This window comes from Natator depressus, chromosome 2 (assembly GCF_965152275.1).
Source record: "Natator depressus isolate rNatDep1 chromosome 2, rNatDep2.hap1, whole genome shotgun sequence".
Taxonomy (NCBI): domain Eukaryota; kingdom Metazoa; phylum Chordata; order Testudines; family Cheloniidae; genus Natator; species Natator depressus.
The window spans coordinates 16,707,240-16,724,578 of record NC_134235.1 but is presented as its reverse complement, the minus strand read 5'-3'; the positions used below and the strand labels follow the sequence as shown (position 1 = coordinate 16,724,578).

At 40.3% G+C, this 17,339-nt stretch overlaps 1 protein-coding gene across 3 annotated transcripts in view; it reads left to right on the top strand.

Moving 5' to 3' along the window:
• Window positions 1-17,339, top strand: part of EFR3A (EFR3 homolog A) — a 173,144-nt gene that overhangs the window by 137,492 nt on the left and 18,313 nt on the right. For all 3 annotated transcript variants that reach the window (XM_074943844.1, XM_074943845.1, XM_074943846.1), the window contains exons 17-20: window positions 1,528-1,689; window positions 2,981-3,112; window positions 3,955-4,022; window positions 4,793-4,920. In XM_074943844.1, the coding sequence (XP_074799945.1) occupies window positions 1,528-1,689; window positions 2,981-3,112; window positions 3,955-4,022; window positions 4,793-4,920 (490 nt within the window). The remainder of the gene's footprint in view (window positions 1-1,527; window positions 1,690-2,980; window positions 3,113-3,954; window positions 4,023-4,792; window positions 4,921-17,339) is intronic.

The following is a 17,339-nucleotide window of genomic DNA, read 5'->3' as shown; positions in this document are numbered from 1 at the left end:
CCTACAATCCCCAGCCAGCTCTTTCAATTGGTACTTAATTGGAAATCAATAATAATCAATAACCAGTAAATAATTGGGCAACACATTCAAAATTGATTTGTGAAAAGTGGTGTATTGTGGTATCTTTTCAATTTCTCCTATTATTAGAGGAGTTATGCTTGTTTGTTTAAATAACTTCTCCCTATCAAACTTGCTTCTCATTATACCTTCACTGCAGGATCAGTCATAATTTTGTATCTAATGTCATAGTCTCTGGCTATAGATGTATAATATCTTTGTTGTCGTATCTAGTCTGAGAGGGTGAATGACCTATGGAAAAAATAAAGAAAAAAATCCTAAACATATTTAAAGAAATCTTCATAATCTTTAGATTTTTGATCACATGCATTATTGGACACAAGATCTTAAAATTCAGTTTTGTTTAGGAGTATTAGCTTCTGAAATAAGGATGCAGACCCTAGTGTAGAGAAATAATTTGCTGGTCAAACACCTATATGCAGACTCCCATTGAGAAACCTAAAACTAGTAATGTCTGCTAGCAGTGGTGTAGGAAATAATTTTCTAACAGAAGTTTTTCTAACTAGCATTGCAGTTGTTGAGATACACATATTTGCTACCTAGAAATATCAGGCTCAATTAGGTTGCAGCAGCTTTGAAATAGTAAGCTGCCATTTGTAGAACAAAGGACTGAATCCATCCGGATCCCTGTAATTTTAAACCTTTATTTTAAACTTATATGCTAACCGATGTCCAATGATGTTAATACCTCTGCTACCTATACATTTGTTTATCACCTGCAAGGGCATGTCAGGGCATTCCATAGAAAAGGAAAAAACCGTGAGCAGACGGTTGCATAAGCAATGGCCTTTCTAGATCATTCTTACTATATGTTCATTCTTTGCCTTGAAATAATAATTTCTTTAAAAAATAGATTTGACTGATGCTTAGGACATTTCTTGAAAGTATAGACTGATAATTATAGACTCCTTCATTGTAATGTTACTGTGATTTGGTTGCTCTTCAAAAGGCTAAAAGTATGATTTTCAAATGTGTCAATGTGTTGTTTTCAAAAGAGACTTAGGCAATTGGGAGCCTAATTCTCACTGAAAGTCAATGTTATTTAAGCTCCTTAAGTGCCGTACTCACTTTTGAAAATGGGGCTTGGGCTTGTTAGTCACTTAGGCGTGTTTTAAAATTTTACTGAAGATCTATTTTTTCATTCTGTTCCCTCCCCGCATTTCCATAAACTGATGTAAATGTTCGTTTTCGTGAATACTTCATGTCAATGTAAAACCTGGCAGAGGACATATATGATTCCTGTATAATGTTGTGTATGACTTTTGTCTTTTAAACTATTTATGTAAGACTCAAAAGTGTGTTCACATAAAATGGCATATTACTCTAAAATTGCACTCAAGGTAGAAAGGTAGTGCTCTTTTGTTTAATAACCTGTTTTGGTGTATTTTAAAATAATCTTTATTGACGGTATCTTTTCAGTATTGAATGTCCCTTTTCTGCACTTTATAGCATGGCCAGCAGTTGTACAGGCACATCTACTTAGGCTGTAAAGAAGAAGATAATGTTCAAAAGAATTTTGAGCTGCTCTACACTTCTCTAGCTCTTATAACAATCGAACTAGCCAATGAAGAAGTGGTTATTGACCTCATTCGATTGGCCATTGCTTTGCAGGTAAGCTTCAGGAATGATATTTGGGTTAATTCGTTAATGGTATATTTATGGATATCTTTTATTGGACCAACTTCTGTTGGTGAAAGAAGCAAGTTTACACAGAACTCTTCTTCAGGTCTGGGAAAGGCAGCCAGAGTGTCTCCAGTAAATGCAAGCTGGAACAGCTTGATTTACATAAGTAGTTAACACATGTTGCAAGAGACCATTCAAAGTGTAGTGACCAGTTAACACCTCTCCAGTCACAGGACAAAGGAGATTAGTGAGTTACAGATTGTTCTAATAAACCATAAATCCAGTCACTCTATAAGTAAATATAAATGAATATGAAAAGCTGAGTATTGAGATGATTTTAATTTGGGCTGGGTTTTTGCATATATTCAGAAACAGGAACCAAGATTTTCAAGGTAGAAATTTAAATATGTGGCATGAATACCAGCAGCTTCCCAGCATCTTTGAAAAACAGGCAACTAAATAAATGGCCTGTTTTTCAAATTGCTAAAATTTTGTCTGGGTCTCTTTTATTAAATGAAATAAGACTTTACTAAAAGGTTGCTAAATGCAGCAGGAAGGCAGTGTGATCTGGAAGAATGAACAGGAGTATGGATTCAACAGTTTAGATACCATGCTTATTGGAGCAGTAGAAGAATCTGGATAGAAATAAGTCCTGAGCTCTAATCCTGGCTTTTCCAGTGATTCATTATGTGGTCCTAAGCAAGTCACTTCACCTTTCTAACAGTTAACCACTTACCTCCAGAGAGGTGGTGAAGATTAAGGAGCTATTATGTATGGTTTTGATATGTTTTGCCTGTGACTCATGCCAATATTTTGTCTGTTTTTAAGTGAAATTTATGTTTTTAAACAACATTCTAATTCCCTGGAAATGTTATATTTAGGATGGGAAGGGGTCTTATGGGGAAGACACAGGATTAGATATCAAAAGACACTCTTCTCCACCATGGGACACAAGTAACCTCCAGAGATTTCAGTAGAGTTATTCATATCCTATGGGGATAGAGTTGAAATGGGTCCCTGGACTTTGCTCTGCCATACTCATGGGGTAACGGGGTTGGGTAACATTCCCTTATGTTAGTTGTTCCCAGCTATAGAATGAGGCTATTGCTTACCTACTTCAAGAATGTTAAGACGCTATATTTGTGAACTGTACTGAGACCTTCAGATGAAGGCATTAAGTACTAGTTAGTAGTGTACATATAGTGATTATGAAATATTCATGTAAATTCAGAATAACTTGTAAACGTTGGGCCACCTGATGTTTTCCTTTTTATTATAGGACATCGCCATCATTAATGAGGATAACTTGCCAATGTTCAACCGCTGTGGTGTCATGGCATTGGTTGCAGCCTACCTCAACTTTCTAAGTCAGATGATTGCAGTCCCTGCCTTTTGCCAGCATGTCAGCAAGGTAGTATAAAATCAGTGACTTTGATATTTAGCAAGGCATTTGCTACACTACAACAATTAAATAACTTTTGCTAAATGTTTCTTTTCTTTTCTTTTTAGTATCTTTTAGCATAGCAACATGCTCGCTGATTTAAAGCTTAGAAAGACTACATGTAGTAGGTAGAATATGTAGAGATTCTGTCATTATTGTAACACTTTCGCCTTCTGAGCACACCCTCCTTTTTGCATAATTTGTGTTGTCATCATATCTGTTGCAATGGCCTCTCTAGTAGATGTATTAGCGGCTGCATTTCTTACTGCAGAATCTTGGGAATATGAAGCTGGACCCACTGTAAGATGATACTCAGCTCTCTCTCCAGAGACTCTGTATAGTAAGAACTAATGTCCATAATACATCTGTGCAATCTCTGTCAGCTCAATGGGAATTGCATACTACCTTCAAGCTTGTACAGTTAATTTTCACCTCTTCTAGTGTAGCATTTTAATTTTGTTCACCTACGTTACTTTTCATTATAATTGGAATTTTATATTTATTGGCCAGATCCTCGGCTAATGTAAAACCTATAGCTCTATTGCCTTCAGAGAAGCCATACTGATTTATACCAACTGAGAATCTTGCAGACAGTCTAAAATAAACAAAACAGTTATTTTAGATATTGGTTAGTTTAGGGGAAAATATATCTTAACCTATTCAACCCAGTAATGTACCATTGTGGTGGCGTCTGCTATACAATATATGCAATATTCTGTGTGCACAAATAAATATTAAAAATGGAAGTATAAGAACGAAAAGTTTCATTCATTCACTCCAAGACTGCTTGCGTTACTTTTCTTGTTTTGCAGGTCATTGAAACACGAACTGTGGAAGCACCCTATTTTCTACCTGAAAACATCTTCAAGGACAAGCGCATGTATGTAGATACAAATATTTATAATAGAGTGGATGAGGTTGCATTTTAACATTCTCTTTATCGAGATTAAACAATTGTACACCATAGAGTAGGTTGAATCTATGGAGAAGTGGCACAGAAAGGGTAATGATACACAAACTGAGGAAGAAAAATGTAGGATTAAAGATAAGATGGGAAATCTCAATTTTAATTTCTTAATAAAAGGTTAGTCAGAAGTAAGTTGCATGTTGATGCTATAGCATCTGAGCAATGTAAGGTATTTTATTTGTACTCTGTAACTTTAAAATGTAGCGTGGTATCCTAAACCCTTCAGAAGCGGAGACCCACATTTCATAATAGAATCGTTCTCTGCATCATAATCTTTCAAATCCATAAAAGATTACTGGGAAAGTTATTCTTGAATGTAAACTGATCTGATTATTAGAAAATCTATTTCATTTGCAATTACTTTGAACTGGTGGATCAAAATGAGGCCAAGAATATTTTAGCAACTCCTAGACTAGGTGAAGAATAAACAGTAATGATTAAGTTCCAAATCGTCTAGGTGTGTTATGTTAAGGGGACTCATAATATTTTTTAAATGTACAGAGAAATTAGAGCTTTGAATATATCAGTTAATAACCAATTTAACTATGTTCCTTTCTGTCGAAACATCAACACTGACTCTTCTTTGGGTGGTAGTTGACTTCCAATATGATCTTGATTTATTTTATTACATGTATAGATCTGTATCAATAAATATTAATTGCTAAATATATATTATTTGACAGTCTTCCCAAATCTTTGGAGAAGCATGAAAAAAACTTGTTTTTCCTGACAAACAAGATTGCAGAATCATTAGGTGGCAGCGGATACAGTGTGGAAAGATTGTCAGTGCCATATGTGCCCCAGGTAACAGGTAAGCAGTAATCAATTACATAAATGTTACAACAGCAGCTACTGAGAATTCATTTTTGCCTCATATCTGATCTGTCACCCACATCCAACCTATATGTAACTTGAATACTTTGCATCAACATTTTGTGGTAGTATAATTTCTGTTTTCCTCAGAAGTAAGAGTTTGTTCATGGTGTACTGTACAGTATACAACACAGGATTTTAACTCCTAGAATTATTTTCTGCATCCTTTTAAAAAAAAAAAAAAAAAAAAAAAAAAGCCACAAAGAGGAAAGTTTTGACCTCACTTTGATTTCATTATTTGTTAAATGAGATGGTAGTGTTTATTACTAACTTTCTGAAATTAATTTGAGCTTTAGTATTAAGTCAGTGTTGAATCTCTCTGTATACACATTCACTTGTTCACTAGATAAGTAATTGAAAGCCAGTTCTGGTTCATAAATGTTCACTCTTTGACTGAATGTGGCCTGGGTTACTGGGCTCAGTCAAATTCTCAGTGGACCATGGGTTCACATAACAAAAATACTAGGAAAGGCAATGTTGTCTAGTGGATAGAGCAGTGGACTGGAACTCAGTAGACATGGGTTCTGTTCCTGCTAGGTGAACTTGGGCTAAATGCATTGCCTCTTTGCCTCAGTTTCTGTATATGTAAAAAGAGAATAATGAGGCTTATGTCCTTTAAAGTGCTTTGAGATGAACAAGAGATATTTATTATGTTTGTCTCTAATTAGCGCATTTTGTTGCCTTTTAATACTGGGAAGATGGATTGTGCTGTTGCTGATAAAATATCTCCATGTAGAAGCATTATGGGAGCTTTTACCCTCCCCTATGTGCAAATAACTTTTCTGGTTGTGTTGCTAGAGAAAGTGATACCATGTTTTTGGTGTTTTTGTTTTCCTATTCTTTTGCTTAGCAAAGAATTTTTTTTCTAGAGTTCTTGCTTCAAGGCCTGATATGTATATTTTGTGGATTTATACTATTGTAACTATGGGGGATTAACATTAGCATTTGGGGGATTAACCCCCAGGACCTCTCAAGATGAATTCTAAACTTTTGCAGCCTAAATTTAATGTTCCTAGCTGGGAGATGTGGATCAGGTACAGAAGGGGACACAGTACACACTGAACAGCAAGTTACAGAGGCCACAAAAGCTCTAATCTTATGAGAACCAGTCCCCCAACAAAACTGTTGACGGTGCCTTGGTTCTGCCATGAGTACTGTGGCAACGTAAATTCATTTAAGGTACCATAACGATGTACTAGGCACCATGAGTCATAAAATGGTGCTCTCAGCACTTTCTGCTGCTAAGGTTGCATCTCACAGTAAGAGGGAAAAATTCCGTTATGTATGTGGAAACATTTCAATACCTTATACATGTGGTGTTAACCTTTTTCACTGTTTTTCATATACCAGATAGAATAATGTAACCCTTTATGTTAAAATTGAAGGAAAATGTCAGGTATCAGCAAAAGAAGCATTTGTTGTTTTATTTTAAGAAGCCATGCCTTTAATTTCTTTGGGGTGGGAATGAAGAGAGGTTGCCTGATCTGAATTTCATGCAAAAAGTCCAAGTTCTTATATGAAACAAATCAATTTCTGTTTAGTAATCTTCACACAAATTGACATAAAGAGTGCTGATGTTTGGGTTACAGATGAGCTCATTAAATAAAGCAGATCTTTTTTTTTTTCTTAGATACCATGTAAAAAGTTAAAATGATTGTTACTAAATTAGGTCGTGATTCAAAAAGCACACCTATTTAGAAAGGGCATTTAAACACATGAAGGCAGGAGGATTATAGCACTTGCTTAACTGCTTTCCTTAATAGGGATGGATTTAAGCACTTTACTACATCCGGGCCTGAATTAGTTGTTCATATGTACATGAACGTAAGTTAGTTTCATTTAATGTTTTTGTGTTTTAATTTGATTATGCTCCTTTTTGCAGAAAAGTAATCTGAATGGGTTGCAAGTGCAATATGATTAGCTGGTTGAAAAATGGAATTCCCCGTACTGTGAGATATTCTGAGATTTTGAATTTTCATTTCATCTCAAATTGGGACGAAAAGTTGAAATCTTGGAATTTTTTTGTGAAATCAAATATGCTGAAATAATTCATTTTGATCTTCTCAAGACATTCCAACTTTTAATTACCAGTATATTACAGTTTATAATAGAATAAAATGATAAAGTTAAAACAAAATGTTTTGCTAATCTCGCATCAAAAATTTCAATAGTTTGTACGTCCCTTTTAGGAGTACTAGTGCCAATGTAGAATCCAGGCCTGTATTTTCGCCTGAAATAGTATTTTGGGTTTTGCTTGCCTGTTTAATTTTTTTTATACACATACATTATTACTAATATGTGTGAACAAGGGGATCCTTACTAATATGTGACAAAAATACTGGGTATGTTGCTTTTGTCTAAGCCAGATGGGCTTGTTAGTGTAATGGGAACCGATAAGAGTAGCTAAAGTGTTACTGGGCATGGGGGAAGTATAATATATGAGCGCACACTTGAAGACTGCCTCAACTCCTTATCTCAAGACAAGGTCAAGCAACCATTCGCGAGGGGCAAGAGGAGATTCGGGGGGGAGGGGGAGATAAAACACTAAAAGACCAGGGAACTACCTGCCTCTGACCATAGCACAACCTCATGCCTCACCCCCCGATGGGGTACAAAAGGGGTGGGATGAAGACCCCAGACTCACAACCCCCCAGATGGAACATGATCATAAGTTGCAAGGGGTGGGACTGTGGGCATGCATTTTAGGTATAATTAGGGACCTACCAAATTCATGGCCATGAAAAACGAGTCATGAACCGTGAAACCTGGTCTCTCCCCATGAAATCTGGTCTTTTGTGTGCTTTTACCCTGTATATACAGATTTCACGTGGAAGACCAGCATTTCTCAAATTGGTGGTCTTGACCCAAAATGGAGTTGCAGAGGAGTTGCAAGCTTATTTTATAGGGGTCGTGGTATTGCCACCCTTATTTCTGCGCTGCTGTAGGCAGCAATGCTGCCTTCAAAGCTGGGCAGACAGAGAGCAGCAGCTGTTGGCCAGTTGCCCCGCTCTAAAGGCAGCAGCGCAGAAGTAAGGGTGGCAATACCATACCAGGCCATCCTTGCTTCTGTGCTGCTGCTGCTGATGGTGGCTCTGCCTTCACAGCTGGGCTCTGAGCCAGCAGCCACCGCTATCCAGCTGCCCAGCTCTGAAGGCGGCGCTGCCGCTTGCAGCAGGACAGAAGTAAGGGTAGCAGTACTGCAATGCTCCGTACAAGAACCTTGCAACACCCCCCCCCCCAAAAAAAACCCCTCCTTTTTGGGTCAGGACCCCTACAATTTACAAGACTGTGAAATTTCAGATTTAAATAGCTGAAATTTACGATTTTAAAAATCCTATGACCGTGCATTTGACCAAAATGGACTGGGAATTTGGTAGGGCCCGAGGCATAATTACGCCTACTGAGGACGGGGAAGACGGAATACTGGGAAACAAGGCTCTGCGGCGTCAGAATTATGGGACACATGCTTGCTGAAAATTAACCCCAATAAACATCGCATTGCCTGCGCTTCAGACTTCTAGTCTTCTGCTTTCTGTCTGCATGACAAGAACCAGGGAAGAGGGTAAAGGAAAAGCCTTCTAACAGTCCCTGTGAAACATTTTGATTTAACTGAATAATTTCCAACAGGAAAATCTTTAATGGGAGTTATTGAGCTACTTAAATATTTAAATGCTAAGGGAAGCTTTTGAAAATATATGTGGTAACAACTACTGACTTTTTTCTTCAGTGCATTACTTTTCTTAATTGTCTTTACAAAGCCCTGTTCTGGTGATAAAAATAAGAAGCTGGAGGAAGTGAGTGTTTCGAACCTTAAGAGTAGTGTTGAGATAAGACCAAAGCTCTTCTATCTGTCTGTCTTCATGCCAATATTGGAGAGAGTTTTATTAACATATTTCTTATCTGAGCAGTAGAATTTCTGGGGTTTTTCTGGGGGGGGGTTCTGTATCTTTTGCTTTATAGCTGATTCTTAAACATAATTTTTTATTCTCATTCTTGTTTTGTTAATTTAGCTCTATTTCCATCAGGCAAAAAGCCTCATAAATGCAGACGCAAATCAAAAGGTAAATCTGAACCATAGGTCTGCCTGCCCTCCTCATAGCTATCGTGTGTGGATAGGACATACCCCACCAAACAACTGCTTTTAGAAGACCTTTAGATAAATAAGCGAGAAATTCTGTTGTGCATAGTTTTAATTTCTTTCTTTTCCTCCTGTTTTGCTGCCTCAGTCCTCATGCTGTAACTAGTTTTGTAGCTGTAATTTTATCAGGTTTCCCTTTGTTTTTATTCTTGGACTTTGGATTCTAAAATGTGGTGGTTTCCTTTGCTTTTCTTTTCCCAAAGATTTAATAGCTTCATAAATATCAATTTTGTAACTGTTCCAAGTGCTTCCTCATAATCATATGTCAGGTACTCCACGGAAGCTGCAGCAAGATGCCAGACCTCTGCTGCACTACAGTGCAGCAATAATGTAAATACTGTGGCAAATTTTAAAATGGATGTTTTTATTGAAAAATACAATCAACTCGCTAGTTCCTGTTTGTTTTCATATTAAATTCAGTTTATTTTACCTTGTTCCAACTTTGTGTTATGCCACAGGTTTTTGTACTGAAAATGCATAATTGTGACATAGAAGTTGTCAGAAGCAGATGGAGGTTATTGCAGCTGAATCCAGGGCAGGTGGGACTTTCAGTACACAGGGAAGTTTCAGAGCATGTTTGGGTTCATAAGGCAAGCACGTTAGTTTTGTGTTTCTGGTAAAAAGATCATAAGTAAAACAGCATAGTCCTTTAAAGTATCCTAGTTAGGTTACAGTATGTGCATCCCATTGAGATGAATGAGATAATTCACATCTGACACAGCTATTGTTTAAGACAGTCTGCAGAGTCAGGACCATGTCAATTTATTGGTTTACAATTGGGTGTATCTGCACTGCACGGTTAATCTGGGTGCTTGGCACCTGGATTAACCTAGCCCCGCTGCAAGCATCCCCACAGCAAAGCCCTATCCATGTTACTGTGTTTTCACTGTTTCTCCACTCCTGTTCTAGAATAAGCATGTGCACATAGAGTTGCTCAGGACTAGCTACTGCGCTTTGAATTCACACTCTGCCTTAATCCAGATTAATTTGCAAGTGTAGACATGCATTCAGTTAGTTGTGAAGAAAATCTTAAATATAGTGAGGGTTAGAAAAGAAAGTAATATGAGAGTTTATATTCTAGATGACAGTTGTTTAGCACTAGGTGGATTCTGTATTGAAATCCAAAAGTATCCAAAATAAAACTATAGGGGATTTTGAATAATTTTGTAAAGGCACATATTATCTCTGTACCCACACTAGTATAGGCTAGAATAACACTTCGTTCTTTCTCTATCCTCTGGGAGAGGAAAACTCCTGAATTTACATAAAATAGCCATATTGGGGGAAAAGAAATAGGCCCAGATACTACCAATAGTCCTCTGTACGTATGGATGCAAAGTTTAGCCCACATAGATTCAGTTGCAGGACCTGGGTCATAGTCTCCAATACCAGCCTCTTCAAAGTAAGATGTAAAAAAACACCTCATTACCCAATGCAATGCTATGGGGGAAATTTCATCTAGACTCCATTTTATATCCTGAAGCATGGGGGTTTAATGAGCCTGGTCATTTTATTTTGGCTATCATTCAAATGATATTAAAGTCCTGATTAAGTGACTGTCAGGTTTTATTTGAATAGTTTTTCTTGGACTTATATAATGTATTTAATCACTCAATCTGAACATTTTGTGCTCATTTTCTCATAGTCAGATGATATGGTACAAGAACAATTTTAGTGGAAATATCAGATCCTTAATAAAATTACGAAAGAGTTTTTGTTTTGATTTTCATAGAAATGTAGGACTGGAAGGGATCTCAATAGGTCATCCGTCCAGCCCCTTGCACTGAGGCAGGACTAAGTGTTATCTAGACCACGGGCCTCAAACACGCAGCCCGCTGGGTTATTTCCTGTGGCCCGCCAAGCTCCCCGTGCCCCCCTGCACCCTTCCGGAGTTATTTCCTGTGGGCCGCCAAGCTCCCCACTCCCCTTTCCCCCAGCGCACCGTGTCCCCGCTCCTCTGCCTACCTCCAGGTACTTATCGCTTTCCAGGAGGGAGGGGGAAGGAGCCAGGAGTCTCATGCTCAGGGGAGGAGGCGGAGAAGAGGTGGGGCAGGGATTTGGGGAAGGTGTTGGAATAGAGGCAGGGAGGGGGCGGCGTTGGGGTGGGGACTTTGGGGAAGGGGCGGGGCAGGGGCGAGGCCTCATGGAAGGGGTGGAGTGGGTGCAGGGCCGGGGGCAACGGGGTAGGCGGTGTCAGTGATGCGGTCCTCAGGCCAATGTACTAGTCCTCATGTGGCCCTCTTGGTGATTTGAGTTTGAGATCCCTGATCTAGACCATCCCTAACAGGTGTTTGTCTAACCCGTTCTTACAGACCACCAATGGGGGAGATTCCACAACTCCCTAGGTAATTTATTCCAGTGCTTAACTACCTGTACAGTTAGACATAAGGAAAAACTTCCTTACTTAATTTTCCTTTGCTGCAATTTAAGCCCATTACTTTTTATCCTGTCTTCAGTGAATAAGGAGGACAGTTTATCCGCCTCCTCTTTATATACTTGAGTACTGTTATCGTGTCTCCACTCAATCTTCTCTTCTCCAGACTAAACAAAACCAAATTTTTTTCAATCTTTCTTTGTTGGTCATGTGTTCTAGACTTTTAGTCATTTTTGTTGCTCTCCCCTGGACTTCCTCTAATTTGTCCATATCTCAGACCATTTCTCCAGTTTGTCAAGACCATTTTGAATTCTAATACTGTCCTCCAAAGTGCTTGCAACCCCTCCCAGTTTGATATCGTCCACAAACTTTATAAGAGTACCCTATGCCATTATCCATATAATTTATTAAGATATTGAATAGAATTGGATCCTGGACATATCCCTGCAAGACCCCAATCGATATACCATTCCAGATCAATTGTGGACCACTGATAACTACTCTGAGTACAGTTTTTCCAACTAGTTGTGCATCCATCTTGTAATAGGTTTGCCTAGGCTACATTTCTGTAGTTTGATGTCATCTGAGACTGTATCAAATGCCTTACTAAAGTTCAGATATATCACATCTTTGCCCCTTATCCACAAGCTTGTTACCCTGTCAAAGAAGGATATTAGGTTGGTTTGACATGATTTGTTCTTGACAAATCCATGTTGACTCTTACTTATCAGCTTATTTTCTTCCAGATGCTTACAAACTGATTATTTGCTCCTTTATCTTTCCAGGTATTAAAGTTAAGCTGACTGGTCTATAAATTCCCTGGATTGTGCTTTTTCCCCTTTTTTATGGATTGGTAACATAGTTGTCATTTTCCAGTCCTCAGGTATCTCTCCCATCCTCCCTGAGTTCTCAGAGATAATCACTAATGGCTCAGAGATCTCTTCAGCTAGTTCCCTAAGTATTCTAGCATGTATTTCATCAGGCCCTGTTGAAGACATCTAGTTTGTCTAGTTAATTCTCCAGATGTTGTTTTTCTATTTTAGCCTCAGATCCTACCCCATTTACAATGATGTTCCTTGTGTTAGTCATTCAATCCCTGCTAACTTTTTTGGTGAAAACTGAAACAAAAAGGGATATAACACTTCAGCCATTGTTGCATTTTCTCTTCATCTTTCAGTAGCTGCAGCCGTGTATTCCACCTACCTGTGTGCGCACAGCACTCCAGAGCAGGAGAAATTTGCCTAGTAGTACCAGTAGGGGTGCAGCATTCGCACCTTGTGACCATAGCCCTTCCCTTGACGACATGAGGCGGTGCCACCCCAACCCTCCCTCGGTTCCCTCTGACTGCCCATGGCTGGAGTCGGAGCTCTGTGTGGTCTCAACCTCTCATCTAGTTTAGTTTGTTCTCTTGTTGTATATAGTTAGTAGTGCCTTTAGTGTTAGTTAAGGTTGTGTTGTAGTTTGTTTCTCTCATAGAACCATAGGGTTAGCAGAGACCTCGAGGGTCATCTCGTCTACCCTCCTGCCAAGATGCAGGATTTGTTGTGTTTAAACCATCCAAGACAGACAGCTGTCCCACCTCCTTTTGCAAACTTCCTGTGAAGGAGCTTCCACCACCTCTCAAGGCAGTCTGTTCCATTGTCCTACTGTTCTTACAGTTAGGAAGTTTTTCCTGAGATTTAATCTAAATCTGTTATGCTGTAGTTTAAACTCATTGTCTCTTGTCCTGCCCTCTGTGGCAAGAGAGAACAACTTTTCTCCATCTTTTTTATGGCAGCCTTTCAAGTATTTGAAGACTGCGATCATGTCCCCTCTTAATCTCCTCTTTTCCAAACTAAACATACCTAGTTCCTTCAGCCTTTACTCATATGGCTTGCATTCTTCAGGGACCCCTCACATGAGATACTGCTCCTCTAGCAGGTCAGCTCTCTGCTGGCTTTGGAGCAATGGAGGAGGTTCTGCTGGAACACAAGGGTCACGGCTTCTACTCCCAATACTTCCTGGTACCCATATCCAAGGGAGGGGTAAGACTCATCCTCAGCCTTCACAGCCTCAACAAATATGTCAGGTGCATGAGGTTCCAGATGGTCACTCGATCAACTATCCTCCCTGTGTTGTCTCCGAATGACTGGTTTGCAGCTCTGGACCTTCAGGATGCCTGCTTTTACATGGCGATTTGACTGAGGCACAGAAAGATCCTTTAGTTCACAATGGTGGAATGCCACTTTCAGTACACAGTTTCTCTGCTGACCCCTGGGTTTTTACCAAATGTGTGGTCGTTGTTGTGGCATTCTCAGGAAGAAGGGAATTCACATCCTCTCATATCTCGACTACTGTCATATCTCTTCATTCTCTAGACAGACTGGTTTGTCTCCCTCCACTGGTCCTAGTCTCCTTGCAGAGCTGGACGTGTCCACAGAATGTTTTCCAAAGCATTCCTTTTGTCCAGCCTTCACCAACCAAGTCAGCTGTTAGTGATGGCTCACTGATGGGTTGAGGAGTGCACCTGTGGTCACTGAAACTACACTGCCCCCATGACCCCAGCCCTGACTCTGGCACCCCCACACATACCCAGGCCCCCCACACCCCATGCCCTGACACCTGTACCTGCCTCACAGGCCCCCAGCCCTCTGCCCTGACTCTTGCACCCCCCCCACATACCCAGCCCCCACACACCTCATGCACCTCCCACATCCTGACTCTCGCACCCCCAACACCCCCACCCTGAGCACCAAACAGGAGCTCCTGCACCCCCTCACCCACATTCCCACCTGCACCCCTCCCACCAAATGGGATCAGCCCAGGTAAGCTCTCCACACCCAAACCTCCTGCCCCAACCCTGAGCCCCCTCCCTCATTCTAGCTCCTGGCCAGACCCTACACCCCAACCCCCAGCCTGCTCCTTCACCCCCAGCCCTGTGCTCAGTGCACTCCCACCCTCAGCTCAGTGCTGAGAGAGCGGAAGAGAATGGGCCAGAACCAGGGAGAAGGTAGGTACCCACTGTATGTGGGCAGGGCCAGGACCCCAGACCGGCAGCGGGCTGAGCAGGTCCAGCAGCCAGGATCCCGGCTGGCAGGAGCCAGCAGATGGAACCCCTGAGCGGCAGCGGGCTGAGCCGCTCAGCCCACTGCCTGTCTGGGGTCCCGGCCGCCGGCCCCGCACAGCCCGCTGCGGTTCTGGGGTTCTGGCTGCCGGCCCCTTGCCAGCCGGGGTCCCGGCCGCAGGCCCCGCTCAGCCCGCTACTGGCCTAGGTGAACAGAACCCCAGACCAGCAGCGGGCTGAGCGGGCCGGCAGCATAAGATCAACATTTTAATTTAATTTTAAATGAAGCTTCTTAAACATTTTGAAAACCTTGTTTATTTTACAGTACAACAATAGTTATATAATATATAGACTTCTAGAGAGAGAGAGAGAGACCTTCTAAAAAACATTAAAATGTATTACCGGCACGAGAAACCTTAAATTAAAGTGAATAAATGAAGACTTGGCACACCACTTCTGAAAGGTTGCCAACCCCTGTTATAGATAGTTCTCCAGGGACAAAGTGACTTTTTGACCACACCCAACATTTTTGACTAAAGTGGTCTCTGTTTCATTAGAACCAGTATATTTACCTGTTTTTTCCTAAGTCACATTCATCTCTGGAGGAGCAGCGTTTCCATATCTGAGATGTCAAACATGTCTAGCCTTTCATCTGGACATATCTGGAATATGCGGCTGCATCTGCTTGAAGAGGAAGAAACGCTTACTTACTGTAACTGTGGTTCATCGAGATACGATACAGATTTGTATTCCTTGACCAACCCTCTGTCCCCTGTGTATTGGAATCTTGTGTCCACACATTCAGTGCAAAAGAACTGAGGGAGGATCGGGGCGGTGCCACCTCATATAGCCAGAGGAGGGTCTATGGCCATGGAGCACAAGCACTCCCCCTCCACACAGCACCCCCCCCCCCCAACGTAGTGCTAGGTAAATTTGTCCAGCTCCGGTGCACTGGGCACACATGCGCCTACGTGGAATATTCATCTGTATCACATCTCAAAGAACCACAGTCCTGTAAATAAACATTTCTTGTCTTTCCTCCTCATTGAGTAAATGGGCCTACTCTGTCCTTGATCTTCCTCTTTCTTCACGTGATTTGTAATGTTTTCTTGTTAACTTTTATGTCTCTAGCTATTTAATTTTGTTTTTGCCTTGGCCTTTCTAATTCTGTTCCTACATACTTGTTGTTTTTTTAATATTCATCCTTCATTATTTGACCTAGTTTCCACTTTTTGTATGACTCTTCTGTGTTTCAGGTCATTGAAGATCTCCTGGTTGAGCCAGAGTGGTCTCTTACCATGCTTCCTATCTTTTCTATGCATTGGGATAATTTACTCTTGTGCCCTTAATAAAATTTACTCTTGTACCCTTTTAAAACCTGCCAGCTCTTCTGAACACTTTTCCCTTAGACTTGCTTCTCACGGGATCTTGCCTACCAGTTCTCTGAGTTTGGTTAGGTCTGCCCTGTTGAAATCCATTGTCTTTTTCTGCTGTTTTCCCTCCTACCATTTCATAGAATCATGAACTCTTATCATTTCATGATCACTTTCACCTAAGCTGCCTTCCACCTTCAGATTCTCAGCTAGTTCCTCTCTGTTTGTCAGAATCAAATCTAGAATAGCCACTCTTCTACTCACTTTCTCCACCTTCTGTAATTATAAGTCTCCAGTGCGTTCCCAGAACTCATTGCATAATCTGTGCACTGCTGTATTTTCTCAACAGATGTCTGAGTAGTTGAACTCCCCCATCACTACCAAGTCTAGTGTTTTGGATGATTTTGGTAATTGTTTGGAAAAAGCCTCATCAACTCTTCTTCCTGGTTAGGTGGTCTGTAGTAGACACCTACCATTACATCATCTTTGTTTTTTATCCTTATTCGGAGACTTTCAACAGGTCTGCCTCCCAGTTCTATCTTTTGTTCATAGAAAAAACTTTGAGGATGACAGCTATAATTCAAACATGGATCACTAGCTTTGTATCCTGCTTTTGATTAATAGTTTCCTCTGTCTTGCAGTGGAGGCCTTTGAATTGCCTGGTGGTAAAGAAAGACTAGAGTTGCTGTCTTTCTGAAATGTTCAGTATATTTATATATGTGATAGACAATCTAGCATCTCGTTTGCCAGGCCTTGTCCTTCTGCGCAGTAGGATTCAGACAGAATGAAGGCAGAGTGGTTTCCTGTGAAAAATCTTTTTTTGGTAAAATGCACTATTTTGCATTTTGGAGAATGTAGTATTAATCTTCTAATACAGAGTGTCGAGTTCTGAAATTGTGTCTTATGTTACTGCTAGGGGGGAAAAAATACTTCCTTCATCATCCTGAAACAGAGGATGACCAACTTTAAGGACTCGAAAAAATCTGATGCTCATTTATGCTACAATAAGGACCCCTTATGCTGTTCTTAAAGTGGGTGTAAAAAGTGATTTTGTTTATTTTGAATCAGTGTATTATAAAGCAAAGTAGAGGAGCCTTAATGGAAATGAGAAGCAGGCACTGTATCACTTGATTAAGCATGTTATCACCCATGTAAATCTCACTCCCTCTATTTAACAGATCACATTTTGAGAGAAACTGGGCATTTGGGCACTGGGTCTTTATATAGAAAAGGAAAAATCGATGCTGTAGGAAGCTGTTCCAAACTTTGGAACCCTGGAGGAGATTAATTAGTGGCAGAATACAGGTAATGAGGTCAGAGAGAATTCATTTTTTCACTACCCTTTTAAAACTGTGTTTGGATTTAAAATTTTAGTTCTTTGTTTAATAGTAGATCTATATTTTGTAACTACTCAGACACCATTATATAG